Source organism: Ovis aries, chromosome 23 (assembly GCF_016772045.2).
Source record: "Ovis aries strain OAR_USU_Benz2616 breed Rambouillet chromosome 23, ARS-UI_Ramb_v3.0, whole genome shotgun sequence".
In the NCBI taxonomy this organism is placed as follows: Eukaryota; Metazoa; Chordata; class Mammalia; order Artiodactyla; family Bovidae; genus Ovis; species Ovis aries.
In genome coordinates, this window is record NC_056076.1 from 52,820,617 (window position 1) to 52,840,166 (window position 19,550).

General features: G+C 41.4%; 1 protein-coding gene across 2 annotated transcripts in view; it reads left to right on the forward strand.

The window, feature by feature from the left end:
- DCC (DCC netrin 1 receptor) overlaps positions 1-19,550 on the forward strand; it is a 1,280,644-nt gene that overhangs the window by 743,906 nt on the left and 517,188 nt on the right. For both annotated transcript variants that reach the window (XM_042239663.2, XM_042239664.2), the window contains exons 6-7: positions 4-158; positions 2,750-2,870. In XM_042239663.2, coding sequence (XP_042095597.1) covers positions 4-158; positions 2,750-2,870 — 276 coding nt within the window. The remainder of the gene's footprint in view (positions 1-3; positions 159-2,749; positions 2,871-19,550) is intronic.

Below are 19,550 nucleotides of genomic sequence, written 5' to 3' on the forward strand. Positions count from 1 at the left end.
CAGTTCCGCCCTGGTTTTTAAATCACCCTTCCAACCTCTATGCCTATGAAAGCATGGATATTGAGTTTGAATGCACAGTCTCTGGGAAGCCTGTGCCCACTGTGAATTGGATGAAGAATGGAGATGTGGTCATTCCTAGTGATTATTTTCAGATAGTGGTAATTATCTTTTCTTCAAATTCGCTTTCTAATCCCAGTCATCGTCTATTCTGTTTTCAGTTGCTTTTCTTTCCTGGGAACAAGGTTCCCATTGGGAATTTTTATGATATGTGAAGAAAATTGGTCTAATAAACCAGATGAGTTTTTAGACTTAGAACTTTTGAGCTAAAAAAAAAAAAAGAATAATCAAACAATCCGGCCCCTTGTTTTACGGAGAAGATTTTAAACCAACAATGAAAAAAATAGAAAGCTTAATACCAATACTTTCTAAATATTTTCACTGATGATTCTTGGAAGGAAAAAGTTTTGAACCTAGTATCAGACTGTATGAAGCCAAGAATCTCTTAGCTCTTTGACTTTTGCCCATAATAATAAAGCTTTAATAGAATGTGCTACTACTTATGAATATGGCAGCCTCACTTCGGTAATACAGATGGCCACTCTTTGCTCCGTTGCTACTCTTCCAAATAGGACCAGCTGGTCCTTTGTGAGCAGTGCAAGAGGGCAGTAATATTGGTGCCAGGACAATGGTGGAGACAGTGGTGGAGAAGATATCAAGACCCAGAGTTTACATGCTTTATAATTTAAGAGCATTGAGTTAAAGCCAAGAACAACGCTTCTTATAGTTCCTAACGGTTTAGTGTACTCTGTTCCTGTCCTGGATGGAGATAATAGGGATAATTGAATTATATTCACAGAGCTGTTTGTGGTCCTGGTACACAGTGAATGACCCAAGCCTCTCATTATTATTATTATTATTGTGCTTGCTGCTGGCAGCAAAAAGTTTTTCTCATTTGAAAATACTCTTTGGAAACTCTCCTTTTGGTTGAGGTCAGCATCAGAGTATCTGAAGTCAGGTATATGAATAAGAGATATGAAAAGCACTTTTTAAATATCAAGAACTTTGCAGCTAAAGACGGAGGGTTTGGTCCGTTTCTCTTATGTTGGAGATGCAGATATGACCCTGATAAAGAAGAGTGGTCCTCTAAGCCAAGTCTCCCAGCAGAAGGGAATTCTCGTGTAAGTGCCCCCTCGGAATTCAGGCACAAACTCTTTCCATGGCTTCATAGTGCCTCTAGCAGGTGGATCACTCTTCCGTGATCAGTTGACTTTCAGATACGTTCATCATCTCCTGATCCATGCATTTTGTCATATTATAAGGGCCCTTAAGGAATACATCTATAAAGAATATCTTTATTATGCTTATCATCACTTACTATTTTTCATTTTTAGTTGCATTTAATTGGCTAGGAATAGAGTAAGAAAGGAAAATAAATTTAACTTTTGAATGCCACATCAATCCATTAGTTCCATTATATGCTATGCTATTTTCTCTATCAGTGAATTAAAAATGACCTGCCAGGGGGCAACATGAAATGTGCTGTATATGCCTGAAATGTGTGCCACTTGCATAGAGAGGAAATTGTTGAGTGCCCTTAAGGACACATGATAAAATGCAACATTTATTTTTCTCTACAGTTTGAATAATCTTTCCCCCAGCATGACCCATTATACCCAACCTATTTAAATGTTTCTTTTCTTAAGGTAAAAAGGAAATGTGTACTCTGAGCCCTTTTCACAGTAAATTGTGCTTAAAAAATATTTCCCCAATAGCTCCAGATATCTGAGAGCCATTGTCTGTCACACGAGTAACATTTAGCCCAAATAGTAACTTATATGAGAATTGTTAATTAGAAGTTAGTCAGCTTTATCTAAGAATTTTACATTAGCCAAGAATTGACTACAAGACACTAAAAACAATTAAGAATTCCCCTAAGGTAATATTTATCTCTTAATGACTTCAGGGGAAGTGATTTAATACATCTCACTTACTGAACTAATTCTTACACTATCGAAGATAAACTGAGTTAGGGTAATTAAATGCTATTTCAGATCATTTTATCATCCATCCTTGAAAACTATGGTGGCCCAAAATTTATATAAAACAGGAGTTAACGTTGTTCTATTTAATTTATGGATTACTGAAGATAAAACATTTTGTGAAACATTTTGCCGTATAACAAGAACGACACAGGTATAAAATATCCCCCGTAACCTCCTCCAATTCCCTAAAAGGTCACACAATTTTAAAAGGATTTTCAGACATCTTTTTTTTTCCTCAGTTAAAAACACTTCTAGAAAATGTCCAGCCTAGATTTCTTGTCCTTTAGAAGCTGCAAAAATCAGTGTTTTTGTTTCCTTTTGCTTTTTGTTTCTCTCGAGCAGCCACTGAACCTATTTCCTTCAGAACAAGGGAAAAAGAATGAGATTTCTTTGATACCAACCGCTGTTCCATACATAATAAAGGAATGTTCTGTTACTGCTCATTTAGAATTGAAGGGTGATGTACATCCTTGAGAGTATACTTTTCAGCACAGAACTGGGTGAAATTGCTACACGTGGATTCAGCAAAGGCTTGGGACTCTGTGACATTTTCCAGGTGACTTAGGACAGATCTGTGAGGCTGAGAACCCTCTTGGCCTCCGTTCTGGCTTTTCTGGGGAGTTGGATTAAAATTCGGCTGTGTTCATTTTGTCACTTGAAGTTCTTTTGCTTTTGCAAATATTTTACCTGCATTTTATTCTCACTAGGGAGGAAGCAACCTGCGGATCCTTGGGGTGGTGAAGTCGGATGAGGGCTTTTATCAGTGCGTGGCTGAAAATGAAGCAGGAAACACCCAGACCAGTGCACAGCTCATTGTCCCTAAGCCTGGTAAGATGAGATGAACTTTGCTCTGGGTTTTGTAGTTACTGTTCTGTGTGGCTTATCTGTAAAAATCCATACAGTTTTCCCTGTTCCCAAAGTCAGTTGGAAATTAGAGTTATTTAGTTAATCAAGGTGTATATATGTGTATTGATGATATATTTGTGCTAGAAAATTGTATCTAAATCTATTGATTTATATATAAATCCATCCTGTGAGATATGATTATTATGAACAATAGATACCTCTGGCTGTCAAGACAACAACCACTAAATCACTTCCCTCTCCTCTATTTTGTGGCTTGCCTTTCTTTCAGTGTTTCATATAAATGTAAAATCTATATATGTAACATATATATATATATATATAAAACAGATACACATATATATGTATCAGTTCAGTTCAGTTGCTCAGTCGAGTCCAACTCTGCGACACCATGGACTACAGCATGCCAGGCTTCCCTGTCCATCACCAACTCCTGAAGCTTACTCAGACTCATGTCCATGGAGTTGGTGATGCCATCCAACTATCTCATCCTCTGTCCTCCCGCCTTTAATCTTTCCCAGCATCAGGGTCTTTTCAACAGGTGCAAAGTACTGGAGTGTCAGCTTCAGCATCAGTCCTTCCAATGAATATTCAGGACTGATTTCCTTTAGGATGGGCTGGCTTGATCTCCTTGCTGTCCAAGGGAGTCTCAAGAGTCTTCTCTAATACCACAGTTCAAAAGCATCAATTCTTTGCCACTCAGCTATCTTTATAGTCTTTTACAGACCTTTTCCAGTCTTGTGGCCACTGCTGAGTTTTCCAAATTTGCTGGCATATTGAGTGTAGCACTTTCACAGCATCATCTTTTAGGATTTGAAATAGCTCAACTGGAATTCCATCACCTCCACTAGCTTTGTTTGTACTGATGCTTCCTAAGGCCCTCTTGACCTTGCATCCTGGATGTCTGGCTCCAGGTAAGTGAGTGATCACACCATCGTGATTATCTGGGTCATGAAGATTTTTTTTTGTACAGTTCTTCTGTGTATTCTTGCCACCTCTTCTTAGTATCTTCTGCTTCTGTTAGGTCCGTACCATTTCTGTTGTTTATTGTGCTCATCTTTGCATGAAATGTTCCCTTGGTATCTCTAATTTTCTTGAAGAGATCTCTAGTCTTTCCCATTCTATTATTTTCTTCTATTTCTTTGCATTGATCACCAAGGAAGGCTTTCTTATCTCTCCTTGCTTTTCTTTGGAACTCTACATTCAGATGCTTTTATCTTTCCTTTTCTCCTTTGCCTTTAGCTTCTCTTCTATTCTCAGCTATTTGTAAGGCCTCCTCAGACAACCATTTTGCCTTTTTGCATTTATTTTTCTTGGGGAGGGTCTTGATCACTGCCTCCTGTACAATGTCATGAACCTCTGTCCATAGTTCTTCAGGCACTCTATCAGATCTAACCCTTGAATCTGTTTGTCACTTCCACTGTTTAATGGTAAGGGATTTGATTTAGGTCTTACCTGAATGGTCTAGTGGTTTTCCCTATTTTCTTCAATTTAAGTCTGAATTTGACAATAAGGAGTTCATGATCTGAGCCACGGTCAGCTCCTGGCCTTGTTTTTGTTGACTGTATAGAGCGTCTCCATCTTTGGCTGCAAAGAATATAATCAGTCTGATTTTTGTATTGACCATCTGGTGACGTCCATGTGTAGAGTCTTTTCTTATGTTGTTGGAAAAGGTGTTTGTTATGACCAGTGCATTCGCTTGGCAAAACTATTAGCCTTTGCCCTGCTTCATTCTGAACTCCAAGGCCAAATTTACCTGTTTCTCCAGGTATTTCCTGACTTGCTACTTTTGCATTCCAGTCCCTTATAATGAAAAGGACATCCTTTTTGGATGTCAGTAAATCTTAATCCAATTTTCTGTTGATGGGCGGGGCTGTGTTCCCTCCCTGTTTTTTGACCTGAGTCCAAACTATGGTGGAGCCAATGAAGATAATGGCGACCTCCTTCAGAAGGTCCCATGCACCCACTGCTACACTCAGTGCCCCCAACCCTGCAGCAGGCCACCACTGGCTCATGCCTCTGCCAGAGACTCCTGGACACTCATGGGAAATCTAGGTCAGTCTCTTTTGGGGTCACTGCCCCTTTCTCCTGGGTCCTGGTGCCTACAAGGTTCTCTTCGTGCCCTCCAAGAGTCTGTTTCCCCAGTCCTGTGTAAGTTCTGGCAGTTCTGTGGGGGCTTCATGGCGACCTCCTCTGAGAAGGCTTATGCCACACCCGGGTCTGCTGTTCCCAGAGCCCTGGCCCCTGCGGCAGGCCACTGCTGACCTGTACTTCCACAGGAGACACCCAGACACAGTTCTGGCTCAGTCTCAGTGGGGTCTCTGGGTCCTGGTGCGCACAAGGTTTGTTTGAGGCTTCCGAGTATCTACAGCGGGACTGGGGTTTGATTCTAAACGTGGTTTTGCCACTCCTAACATCTTCCTGGGGTTTCTCCTTTGCCCTTGGATGTGGGGTAACTTTTTTTGGTAGATCCAATATTCTCCTATGCCAGCAAAGTGGGAAAACTCAGCAATGCTCACAGGACTGGAAAAGGTCAATTCATTCCAATCCCAAAGAAAGGCAATGCCAAAGAATACTCAAACTACCACACAGTTGCACTCATCTCACACGCTAGCAAAGTAATGCTCAAAACTCTCCAAGCCAGGCTTCAACAGTCTGTGAACCATGAACTTCCAGATGTTCAAGCTGGTTTTAGGAAAGGCCGAGGAACCAGAGATCAAATTGCTAATGTCCACTGGATCATTGAAAAAGCAAGAGAATTCCAGAAAAACATCTACTTCTACTTTATTGACTGTGCAAAAGCCTTTGACTGTGTACATCATAACAAACTGTGGAAATTTCTTAAAGAGATGGGAATATTTGACCACCTGACCTGCCTCCTGAGAAATCTGTATGCAGGTCAGGAAGCAACAGTTAGAACTGGACATGGAGCAACAGACTGGTTCCAAATAGGAAAAGGAGTATGTCAAGGTTGTATATTGTCACCCTGTTTATTTAACTTCTGTACGGAGGAGATCATGAGAAATGTTGGATTGGATGAAGCACAAGCTGGAATCAGATTGTTGGGAAAAGTATCAATAACCTCAGATATGCAGGTTGCACCATACTTATGGTAGAAAGCGAGGAAGAACTGAAGAGCCTCTTTATAAAAGTGAAAGAGGAGAGTGAAAAGGGTGACTTAAAACTCAATATTCATAAAACTAAGATCATGGCATCTGGTCCCATCACTTCTGGCAAATAGGTGGGGAAACAATGGAAACAGTGAGAGACTTTATTTTTTGTGTGTATGTTCCAAAATCACTGCAGATGGTGGCTGCAGCCATGAAATTAAAAGACACTTGCTTCTTGGAAGAAAAGTTATGACAAACCTAGATAGCATATTCAAAAGCAGAGACATTACTTTGCCAACAAAGATATGTCTAGTCAAAGCTATGGTTTTTCTAGTAGTCAAGTATGGATATGAGTGTTGGGCTGTAAAGAAAGCTGAGCACTGAAGAATTGATGCTTTTGAACTGTGATGTGGAAGAAGAATCTTGAGAGTCTGTTGGACTGTTAGGAGATCCAACCAATCCATCCTGAAGGAAATCAGTCTTGAGTGTTCATTGGAAGGACTGATGCTGAAACTGACTCTCCAATACTTTGGCCACCTGATGCAAAGATCTGACTCATTTGAAAAGACCTTGATGCTGGGAAAGATTGAAGGTGGAAGGTGAAGGGGATGGCCAAGGATAAGATGATTGGATGGCATCACCGACTCAATGGACATGAGTTTGAGTAAATTCCAGGAGTTGGTGATGGACAGGGAAGCCTGGCATGCTGCAGTCCATGGGGTCGCAAAGAATTGGGCATGACTGAGCAACTGAACTGAACTGAACATTCTTCCTGTCAGTCGTTGTTCAGCAGCAAGTTGTGATTTCAGTAGTTCTCACAGGAGAAGAGCATTTCAAGCCCTTCTACTCCACCATCTTCCTCTGCCACACTCATAAAGCTGTTGTTTGCAAGATCCCACGATCCTTCGTTTTGCTCTCCACAGACAGTGAGTCGTATATGTGTATACAAACATGCTTATTTATAGTCTTAAATCAGTGAAACTTGGAAGAAAAATAGGAGAAGTGATCACTTGGAAGTAAAACATTTTCCTTTTAAAGAAAAAAAAAAAGATTTTGATAAGTTGTCCTTTTTTCTATAATTTATTGTTTTTTATTTTTTGTTCTGTAATCTTTTAGAGGTTTAATATGGTGGTTTGTTCAAAACTAGCATAAATCTATAATAGACATGTCATGGAATATCCCCATAATGGTACAATTTCTGAGCTTCCCTGGTGGCTCACACAATAAAGAGTCTGCTTCCTATGCAGAAGACCCGGGTTCAATCCCTGGGTCGGGAAGATCTCCTGCAAATGGAAATGGCAATGCACTGCAATATTCTTGCCTGGAAAAATCCTATGTACAGAGGAGTGTGGTGAGCCCTCGTCCATGGGGTCGCAAAGAGTTGGACATGACTGAGCAATTAACATGTCATTGCATTGTCGTTACAATTTCTACCAGGAAGGAAGCAAAACCACAAAAACACACACACACAAAAAGCTAACTGATCCGCTGCTCTGAAATGTAATACTACGGAAGGTCAAAAGCATTACCACTCTCTTTCTGTTTTTTTTTGATGAGGGATTGAACAATTATTGTATAGATCCAAATACTTTAAAATATTAATACCTCCTTATGAAAAGTTTTCATGCCATCTATTGATTATTTAACTTTTTGGACCAGTTTCCTTCTTAATTCAATCTTGTCCTACTCTTTTCCTGCAGTAAGTTTACTAGAAAGTAGTAATTTCTGTACAGCTACAGAAATGCGTGAGACATTGTCTTTCTTTGGCTTCTATCTTTGTGACCTATCAAGGCCTGATATTTGGTGCATGTAACCAATTATCCAGAGACTCTCAAGCTGTCGTCGTAATGTTCACAACAATGACTTTCTCTGTTTTCTTGATGAAAACAAAAAAGCAGCCACAGAACCACAGTCTCAGATGAGTGAAAGAGTGAAAGGAACTTCCTCGTAATTTAAAGGGCCAATTAACTCTTGTTCAAGATCACCGGTTTCTCTGATGGACTGCTCATTTCCCTTTTATTGCATGTGCCCTATGTGTGAATGTAACTTCATTGGTGTGACTAAGTGCATGCTCTTCTGCTGAAACGTGAATGGATGAGGTAGAGAAAAGGTACCTCTAAAATCAGTCTCTAATGTCAGCCGTGGTTTACAAGCCCTGTGCTATCTCATCAGCAACAATATGGCGACATTTACGCTAATGCTGGTTGCCACACAAGCCACAGAACAAGAGAATTCTGATTAACATTGATTTTCATCTAAGGCCATAAAGCTGAGGAAAGTGCGAGATAAGCAGTCTCGTATTTCTAAAGAGACATATGAGGGGCACTCTCCTAGGACTTGTTGGCACTGGCCGGGTCTGGCCACCATCCCCTGTAAGTGCCATTCAGTGTGGAAGATTCTTTGATGTGTTGAAATTTGTAGAATTAGACATGGTCAGGGCTTCCCTGGTGGCTCAAACCGTAAAGAATCCACCTGCATTGTGGGAAACCTGGATTCCATCCCTGGGTTGGGAAGATCCCCTGGAGGAGGGCATGGTAACCCACTCCACTGTTCTTGCCTGGAGACCTCCCCTGGGCAGAGGAGCCTGGCGGGCTACAGTCCACGGGGTCGCAAAGAGTCGGACATGACTGAGTGGCTAAGCACATGGACATTGTCATGGCATTTTCTTTCCCCTACAAGTCAAGTTATAGAGACACCAGGAAGACTCCTTGAACAGAGTGCATTTGTGATTTGTGTGCGTGTGTATGTTTTACTGGGAACTGCTTGCACAACTGGAAAACAGGCATCTTATCCTAACTAAAAGTTGTCTGGAGGTGCCCACCGTAAGGAAAGGAACTAGAGAAGGCGAGGTTCAGAGAAAGAATGAGACTGATACTCTACAGGAACAGATCACCTTCAATGAGGCGAGAAGGGGCAGCGAGCTGCTGCGCTGTCAAGAGAGTAGGTATATATAGAAAACATATATGCAGAAATACATTGTTTTGGGGGTCTGTTTTTCCTCAAGATTATTTTTGATTAGTTAGCTTCTAACAACTGGGGCAAGGAATTCCTGGGACCGGCTGGGAGCCTGGGACCGGCTGGGAGCTGAACATAATCAGTGTTCATGTCCATTCCTTTCTTTGGGGGAGAAAGTTCTTTATTCTGTATAGAGCGGTGGGAAAGACCCAGGAGGGAGTTTTCACTCCAGGCCATTTTGAGCCATGTAGCTTCACCCACAACCCAGCAGGAGAAAGGGAAAGTCAGCTGTGTTGAGCTCTGTTTCCACTTTGGGGAAGAACAAGGCTGTGAGTTTTACTTGTGAAGAAAAAGCAGGGCTGAAGACAGCTGAAGAAGCCTGCCCACGAGGTTCTGGCTGCAGAGGCTACAACCACAGAAGATCCTGGGTGTGGAGCGGAGCTGGGAGCTGGGCCAGAAGGCCAGCCAGACCCCGCTGTCCCTGCTTTAGGAAGGGGTCTAGAGTGGAGGTTCCTTGAGTGGAAAGGCCTCAGAAGAACCCACATAGCTGCCCCCACAAAACACAAATGTGTACGCCTTCTGCGACTATGGATTCTAAAGAGCACAGGTTGAGAAAAAGAGCCTCTGTCTCTTTACTTGAAATCCATCCTCTCTTTCTACCCTAGAGAAGCCCGAAGTCCTGGGGGCGGGCAGACCCAATAGAATAAAAAGCAGGTGACAGACAGTTCCATTGCCTCTTACCCAGCTTTGGCCTCAGGCCGGCTCCAGGAGGAGGGGAGAGACTTGGAATGGAACCTTAGGTTAAGCTTACCTGTTTGCATGTGTATGTGTTGGCTTTATTGTTATTGTTACTGTCTTTAATATCTGAAAAGAACGCTCTTAAAATATTTTAAGGTGCCTTCAGGACTTGAGGATTGACCCAAGTAGCTATCTAGGATAGAAAATATATCTGATAGAGTGTGTTTGAAAGTGGAGGATGGGGAAAAAAAAAAGCTGTTTCCTCTTCTTTCTTCCTATTCCAATAGTTCAGCTTGTTCAATAAACCAATTCTAGGCATTGGACTTCACTTACACCAGTCAGCTCTGATTTCAACAGGTATCTCTTTGTTAATGGTCCCTTGCATTCTGTTCAGGTCCTGATTCATTTGAGTCTATGGGACTACAAAAGAACAAGGCTCCCCTTGGCAGAAATGTCATTTACCTCCCGAGGAGGGCAAGCCTCAGAGAATCTTGATAGTTCATTCTTTTCCCTTCTAGATGCTAAAGTGTTGTCAGTGGATGCTACATTCTGGGTTGGTGTTTATTGTATCTGGCATTGGATTAGAATGAAAGTAAAAGAAAATGAAGACCAAAATCTGAAAGCGTGACAGAACACCATTGTGACTGTCTTATACTCCCTCCTTGTAAATGATGGATTGCTTTTTCCTGGCTATTTCATCAGGGCTTCAAATAATGCCTCCGATTCCTCAGAGATGCAGTGTAGGCCGCGCGCACAGATGGTGGAGAGGCTAGCTATAAATATAAACTCAGCAATGAAGCTCACCATGGAGGAAGAACAGAGCCCTCTCTCTTGAAGTTCCAACAATAAACGGTCACCGTATATTGTGAAGCACATTGTGGGCCTGCATTGACCAGCTGTTCAGCTTTGGTCTGTCCACATGCTTGCAGCTCAGAGATTCTCTGGGCAACCATAACAATCTGCTTCTCACTGAAGCGCACACAATGGCCTGTTCAAGAGGGCGCCCATGGTTGGTGGATATTTACATAAGCCTAATGAAGCTTCAGCCTAGTCTTTTTATACAGAGTTTAGCTATTCCCTCTTTTACAATTAGTGACTTAGGAAACATCACCTACTAAATTAAATAGAGTTAATGATTTGTTTTTCTCTCCAGAAAATAAGTTTTGGAAAACTATTGAAATGTGTGCACTGTAATAAGTGGAATATACGCTTGGTTTCCTCGAGATAAAGATCAAGACGATCATCGGCATTTTAAAAAGACATTATACTAGAGGAAGTGCTATCAGGAATGTTATATATCTGACACTATGACGCTGTACATACATTTCCAGACTGCTAACCATCTCTGCATACCTAACACAACCATGAGTGCACATACACTTGTGCACCCACAGACAAAGATCTGCACACTTAAGACTTTCCATATGCATGAGAAATACTTAGGTGTGTTATGTAAGTGGTGGTAAATTCAGGTTAAAATACTTCAGCTGCTTTGCATCACTTGCATTGCCTAGCCATCTCTTCTAAGAGCTAAGGAAATGTTTTTTTTGTTGTTGTTATTTTGGTTTTAGTTTCTTGTTGTTATTTTACTTTTATTTACTTATTACCTGGTGGGAGACATTAGTTAAGTCCTCTTTCTAAATGACGATTCACTGTAGCTCTTCAAGTCTACTACTCAGCCCAGCCAAAAAGTGTCAAGAATCAATGTGTAGGTATCATAAGAATAAGATACTTCAGTAGTCAGATTTGCAAGCAGGTTCATAGCAACCCACTCCAGTGTTCTTGCTTGGAGAATCCCAGGGACGGGGGAGCCTGGTGTGCTGCTGTCTATGGGGTCGCACAGAGTCGGACACCACTGAAGCGACTTAGCAGCAGCAGCACGCAGTACTTTAGGATCTGGTTGACACAGCAGATGCTGATGAGTTAGTTACACTTTAGTCATCATCCAGTGAAATGGAGTGTGGATAGAAAGTGAAAGTTGCTCAATCATGTCCGACTCTTTGGGATCCATGGACTGTACAGTCCATGGGATTCTCCAGGCCAGAATATTGGAGTGGGTAGCCTTTTCCTTCTCCAGAGGATCTTCCTAACCCAGGGATCGAACCCAGGTCTCCTGCATTGCAGACGGATTCTTTACCAGCTGAGCCATGAAGGAAGCCTCAGAATGATGGAGTGTGGGTAAGTAATAGTTAAATTAAGACTTTATGGTTGCTGGAAGGAGAAGTAAGCTTCTTTTCTGGTGCTGGAGACACAGTATGGGAGCTTAGAGAGGAAGGTAGGAACAAAGATAAGATACATATAAAATATCAGTTATCTTGGAGTTAGTGATCTTGGTTCTAATTGCTAGGTAGCGTTATGTTGAGGTTTAAGCCAGTAGAAAAGCTCAATTAAAACTCAGCATTAGAAAAATGAAGATCATGTCATCCAGTCTGATCACTTCATGGCAAATAGATGGGGAAACAAAGGAAACAATGACAGACTTTATTTTCTTGGGCTCCAAAATCATTGCAGATGGTGACTGCAGCCATGAAATTAAAAGATGCTTGCTCCTTGGAAGAAAAGCTATCACAAACCTAGACAGCATTTTAAAAAGCAGAGACATTACATTACCAACAAAAGTCCTTATAGTCAAAGCTATGGTTTTTCCAGTAGTCATGTATGGATGTGAGAGTTGGACTATAAAGAAAGCTGAGTGCTAAAGAATTGATGCTTTTGAACTGTGGTGTTGGAGAAGACTCTTGAGAGTCCCCTGGACTGCAAGGAGATCCAACCAGTCCATCCTAAAGGAAATCAGTCCTCAATGTTCATTAGAAAGACTGATGCTGAAGGTGAAGCTCCAGTACTTTGGCCACCTGATATGAAGAACTGACTCATTTGAAAACACCCTGATTCTGGGAAAGATTGAAAGCAGGAGGAGAAGGGGACAACAGAGGATGAGATGGTTGGAATGCATCACCAACTCAATGGACATGAGTTTGAGCAAGCTCTGGGAGATAGTGAAGGACAAGGAAGCGTGGCGTGCTGCAGTCCATGGTGTCGCAAAGAGTCAGATGTGACTGAGTGAGTTAACAACCATATTATGTTTCCTGGCCATAGTCTGCAATGAAAATAATTAGAAATACTTAACTGCTGGGCAGAGAAGATGAGGGCCAGAGAACTAGGAATACAGATGTAGTCAAGATATTTATAGTCTGGAGTATTTTAAATTTAATGGCAGAAATGGATGAATATATAACAAAGTAGCCATGGGGAGTAATAATGTATTCTCTATATTCTACTAGACACAAAAAAGTAATATGTTCACAACCAAATAAACACTGTTCTAAATATTTCCTAAATGTAGATTTGTTTGGGCAAGGCACCAATTCATACCTTCTGAAGAAGAAATATATATGGGATATATATCTTGTATTTGTCTCATATCCCAAACACATTTGTTGATATTGAATATGTTCTAATGCTGGTTTTTTGTTTTTCCTCCAAGATTGGCAACATAGTAGTTTCCCACTGTAGGTGGGGAAATATACTGGTTAAGCATTTAGAAAAAAAAAAAAAATGTGAGCTATTTTCAATTCCTTGTCCTCTCCTGGAAAAGCTTTACTGATTACAAATGATGTCAAATTTTAAACATTATATTAAGGGGGTAGATCACATGTTAGCAAAAGTATTAGGTCTGGTCATGAACATTGAGGCATAAAATCAGAAGTCCTTTTGATGCCGAAAACTTGGTCTCCACGCCCCTGTGCTGAATCAAATCTTGGAGACAGAGTTTTTAGTGACGTAGAAAAGAAGAGCTTTATTAGTTTGCTGGGCAAAGGGGGAAAACAGTAGGCTTGTGGCCCTCAAAAACCATGCTGCTAGGTGGGAAGATTTTGGCTCAGACGGTAAAGTGTCTGTCTACGATGTGGGAGACCCAGGTTCAATCCCTGGGTTGGGAAGATCCCTTGGAGCAGGAAATGGCAATCCAATCCAGTACTATTGCCTGGAAAATCCCATGGACAGAGGAGCTTGGTAGGCTACAGTCCATGGGGTCACAAAGAATGACTGAGCAACTTCCTGTTTACGTTCCTGTTCACAGCAATAGTTCAAGGCTAGTGTTGCTGATAAGATTAGGGTGTGCGCAGTACCTGCATTTTGACCTGTTTTCAAGTAATCTTTTGATGAGCTTCTCTGGTTCCTTTAATCAAGCCTCAGGTGGTCTTCTCTGTAGGAGGAATGCTTTCAGTTCAGTTCAGTTGCTCGATCATGTCCAATTCTTGGCGATCCCATGGACTGCAGCACGCCAGGCCTCCCTGTCTATCACCAACTCCCAGAGTTTACTCCAACTCATGTCCATTGAGTCAGTGATGCCATCCAACCTTCTTATCCTCTGTCATCCCCTTCTCCTCCCACATTCAATCTTTCCCAGCATCGGGTTCTTTCAAATGAGTCAGTTCTTCTCATCAGGTGGCCAAAGTAATGCTTACATCGTCCATTTGTTGGGTTTTTCTTCCAGACAGAGCTTAAAGACACTGTTACATGAATCCCTTGAGGCAGAAGCAAGATCCTGCCCCAAGGCTGTACTATTGTTTCTTGGCTGTTCCTCCCTTGTCCCTGCTTCCCGTCTCTTCCCTGACTAGTACCAGTTCAAATCTGCCCTTCGGAACTCAGGGACAGAGGGACACAGGCTGGAGTCCATTCCCTACAAGAAATGGGGGACATAGAAAGGCCTCCATGCCCAGGAGCCCCACAGAGTCCTGCTGGGATTTAGTTTGGGTCTATTTTTGTGACTTTTCACTATCAACATGAAAAGAAAGCCTTGTTGTTGTTCAGTCATGTCCAGCTCTTTGTGACACCATAGACTGCAGCGTGCCAGGCTTCCCGGTCCTTCACTATGTCCAGAGTTTGCTCAGACTCATGTCTATTGAGTCAATGATGCCGTCCATCTATCTGATCCTCTGTCACCCCCTTTTCCTGCCCTCAGTCTTTCCCAGCATCAGGGCCTTTTCCAGTGTGTTGGAATTTCCCATCAGGTGGCCAGAGTATTGGAGCTTCAGCGTCAGCATCGGTCCTTCCAATGAATATTCAGGGTTGATTTCCTTTAGGATTGACTGGTTTGATCTCCTTGCTGTTCAAGGACTCTCAGTAGTCTTTTCCAACACCACAGTTCAAAAGCATCAATTCTTCATCACCCAGCTTTCTCTAGGGTCCAACTCTCACATCCATACATGACTACTGGAAAAACTGTAGCTTTAACTCTATGGACCTTTGTTGGCAAAGTGATGTCTCTACTTTTTAATATGCTGCCTATGTTTGCCATAGCTTTTTTTCTGAGGAGTAAGTGTCTTTTAATTGTGTGGCTGCAGTTACCGTCTGTAGTGATTTTGCATCCCAAGAAAATAAAATCTTTCACCGCTTCCACGTTTTCCCCATATAGTTACCATGAAGTGATGGAACTGGATGAATACCTTGAAATCCCAAATAGCCAGAGGAATGTGTGGGTGCATACTCATATAGTTGTATATTAACTACAGCTTGTTAAAGTGTTTCTTATGATGTAGGAACTCATATACTAGCTTCAGTGGGATTGTGTGAAGCAATGAAAACTTATACAATTAGTCATAACATTTTTAAGATCTTTTAGAATTTAATTTGTCAGTGTAATAGCACATAAGCAACTGTGTCAGAGAGATTATAACTAACTCTCAAATGATGTACTTTTTAGTCTGATATTAGTCACTGGTGGTCAATTAAGTTGAATTTTTATCTCTTGATATGCAAAGAGTAACTATGATTTAAATGTTCAGTAGTTGTCTGTGTAGGATCAAATTATTCCTGGAGTTCTGTAAATAATTTAGAAGATCCAGTTCCATGTACTAGACTAATATATTGGTGGACCAAACTGAAAAATGAGTCATTAGACAGCTTCTCCCACAAAGTCTGTGATGCTCATTAAAACTACAAACATTCTCTTTAGAGTTCCATCATTGAGTATAAATGAATAAAAGTGCAGCTTAATATTTTTGAAACTTATTTCCAGCAATGATTATAGCTCATAAGCTTTCCACAGACGTTTTCCCTTATAAACCTTAGTAATTAACTGTACCTGTTAGGATACAGAAGCAATTTTTTCAAGAAGGTTATTAATGTCAATATATATGGTTATGAATTCAATCTGCTAAAGAAGTATTTTGCTTGCTAAGGTAAAGATAAAAGTAAGAGGAACATAGTCTCTGCTGTTTTATTTTCTGCTGCAAAGTCACCTTTCCCTTCGAGAAATGTTGACACTCAAACTAGCACTTTCCCTGAGGGATTCAATGATAGCCCAAGTTTGGTATCAGTCAGTCGTTTGATCTTTGACCATGAAATATTCACCTAGTCTCTGAGATGTAGACACATTTCATGTCCACATCCTTCTCTAGTTTATCTATAGGGATTTAAAATATATTGGAATATAGAATATAGTGGGCAGAACCTTAGATAATATTGCCTAACCTTTCCGAATCTCCATTCCTTCAGCTTTAAAATACGGTAGATAATTGTCTCAAAGATTTAGTGCAATAAATGTGTATTAGAGGGATTTGCAGGCTGCAAATTGCTACACAAATATTAGCTATTATGCAGTGTTCCATTGGTTTATTTAGTCTCAAGACAAATAGGATACATTTCTTGGGATGAATACAATAGCTATCTTCTACCATATTTTCTATCCTCCAAGAAAATAATTAATAGCCACAGGTTTCAGGGACAGTAACCATTGGAAGTTTAGGTTTTTAGCTCAGTAGACAAGGTGAAGGGAAAAGGTCTATTTCATAATGCCTGCCAGTGGAGAGGTTTTTAGCAGGGTTTACAGTATCCATTTAATGACTTGCTCATTCCAGTTTCAGGTAGGCAGAGGTTTCTCAGCAAATAGAGGCTTGTCATTCACCTTGTCCTTCATTCAGCATGTGCTTCAAGTAGGAAGCTAGCTCAGTGATAATCAAGAGGATATGACTCTATGGCAGACTTTGAAATTAGAAATGAATTCTGCAGTAATATGAAGTATCCTGAGACCAGTGATAACTATAAATCCATACAATATGAAAGACTTGATAGATTCATAAATATTGATCACATCAGACTTTGGTGGTAAACACACTGAAAATTGTTATTCCACAGCTTTCTTAAGGCCTAGTGGGGAACCAGAAAAGAATTCTGATTTTTACACTGAACCCAAAGAATCTTGTGTGTATAATATGTCTGCCTTTTATTTATAAATCATTTGATAATAGGTGTGCCTGGACACACAGGCACTACACCCAGGCACACGTATCCAGATTCCTTCTGATATAGTATTATTAGAGAATTTCTAAATATCAATATAATCACTGCTGCTGCTAAGTTGCTTCAGTTGTGTCCGACTCTGTGTGACCCCATAGATGGCAGCCCAGCAGGCTCCCCCCGTCCCTGGGATTCTCCAGGCAAGAACACTGGAGTGGGTTGCCATTTCCTTCTCCAGTGCATGAAAGTGAAGTCGCTCAGTTGTGTCTGACTCCTAGTGACCCCATGAACTGCAGCCTACCAGGCTCCTCCACCCATGGGATTTCCCAGGCAAGAGTACTGGAGTGGGGTGCCAGTGCCTTCTCTGAATGTAATCACTAGGAAGTATATATAGTTTGGAAGCTAAAATTATATAGCTATAATTGTTAACTGATTATTAAAGTGATGATAACTAACACTGATAGAACTACTCTGAAATTATACTCATATACACAGTTTGGGGGAATAAATTGCAATCTAGTCAATAGCAAAGGCCTCAGATGATTCTACAGGAAGCTTTCCCTCCAGAGATGGGTATGCCCTTGAGTGCAGCGCTTCTCTTCACTGGAAGGCAGTTACTGGAGGTGGATGCAGTCGCGAGCAATCGGCCACCAGCACTGTCTCCAGCTGCAGGGGTGAGCGCCACAGTCCATGAGAGGGAGATGGGGGGTGGCATTCCTCTCTGTTCGCCACAGTCTCCCCTTTGTGCTGCTCACATCCTTTTGCTTCATGTAACAAATCCTGTAAATAACTATTCCAGGGTGCATGTTGGTCTTGTTCCCTGGAGGAAAAAGGCAGGTTGGTGGGATGAACTACAGCCCTCATCAGTACAACCACAGCTGTTTTCAAGGCTGCAGTTGGTGGCCACCATTTTCTTCCTCCTACGTGTTATTCCTCTCACCTTCATTTAGTATCTCTGCATATCTGTATGACTTAGCAAGTGGCATGACTCAAACTCCTATCCCTCTGCGCGTCATAGAACTTGTGCTAGTCTATTTACCATCAGAGAAGATGGTGCTAATAGACACTCCAGTAGATAACCTGTGTGCTAACCATATTCATCCCTGTTTCCCACCCTACCACCCCTGATGATCTCATTAATTATTCTTCCTTTGCCTACTGGTATTTTGGCACAAGAATCCTGAAATGACCAGGATAGCTCAAAGGTTAATGATGAAAGCGTTTCTCCTCCAAGAACTAGGACTTCTAAGTCCACAGGGCCTAGGGTTTCAGCGATGAGAAACACTGCTTCCCAAATGGGTCACTAGGAGTGATGGTAAGGAAGACCACAGCCACTTCAGTCTCTTGTATCCACTGACTCTACCTTTGAGGACACGGCACCATATAGTGCTCATACATTTTGAGTATGTACTGCACTCTGAAGGAAGACTCTCCTCCCCTTTTTTTTATGGTATTGTCTTCAAACGTTCCTCATTGCTTCTCCAAAAGACTGTTCTTAAGCCATATCATTTTATCAGCTTCTCAGAGAATGGTATGTGATAGGATCAATATCGCATGGTTGTGTATTCACAACACCTCCTTTGCTCTTAAGTGCATTATTTGATCTTCTGTGATATTATGCATGTTTGTGGCGCGAATACTTTGGGGGCTCTCAGACAGTATTGCAGGCTGAAGCCTTGAGAATAAGAAAGGTGTAATATGTGTATATTTCAAACAAGGTGAATTTCTGCCCTTTCTGGAGTGGATGGAGTCCAGTGTAACAACATGCTACCAAGAGGTTAGTTGGTTTCCTCTAGGAATGGTGTTTTATTGGGCACTTTCCATTGATTCCTTTACTAGTAGATTGGATATATGGCAATACAGTAGCTGCTGGTGAGGAACAGCAGCTTTGTTGGGTTGTAGCTCATGTTGTTGGGCAATGCATAGGTGCTATCCTTGCCACAGGAACTTCATGCCTGGGATAAACCTCACTTGACTACAATACCACCATTGCACAAAGCTTGGTGTTTAAATGTGATACGCAGTCTTTATAATATTTGATATTCACTCCCAGAGGCCTGTCCATATCCCGCTTCTCTTCTGTGTCCCTGACCTTCTGATCACAGTCCTTCCAGATGCCTGGTCAATCAGCCCAGCCATTTGACTTTGAGCATAGTCTCTATACAGTAAGTTCCCTACATACGAACAAGTTCCTTTCTGAAAGCGTGTTCGTTACATCCAGTTTGTTCCTAAGTCCAGCAAAGTTAAGCCTAGGTAACAAACTAACACAGTTGACTATACAGTTGTGTACTATAATAGCTTTGTAATACTTTTCACATGCCTCGCTTCACTCTCTCGATTATTTTCACTTTTGTTTTCACCATTACCCAATGGTGCTTCTTAACAGTAACAGCCATATCACTGCTGTTTTTATGCTTGCTTCCAGTCATCCTAGGCTTCAAGCAAAGATACTCTGCCCCTGTCCTCCGTGCAGTACTGTATAATAAAATGCACAAAAGCACAACCCCTTCTAGAGGAAGCATGCTCATGACAAAGTACAGCAGACACGTGAACCAACTTGGACGCGGGGATGCATGTTTTCATCTTTAAAAGTTTGCAACTT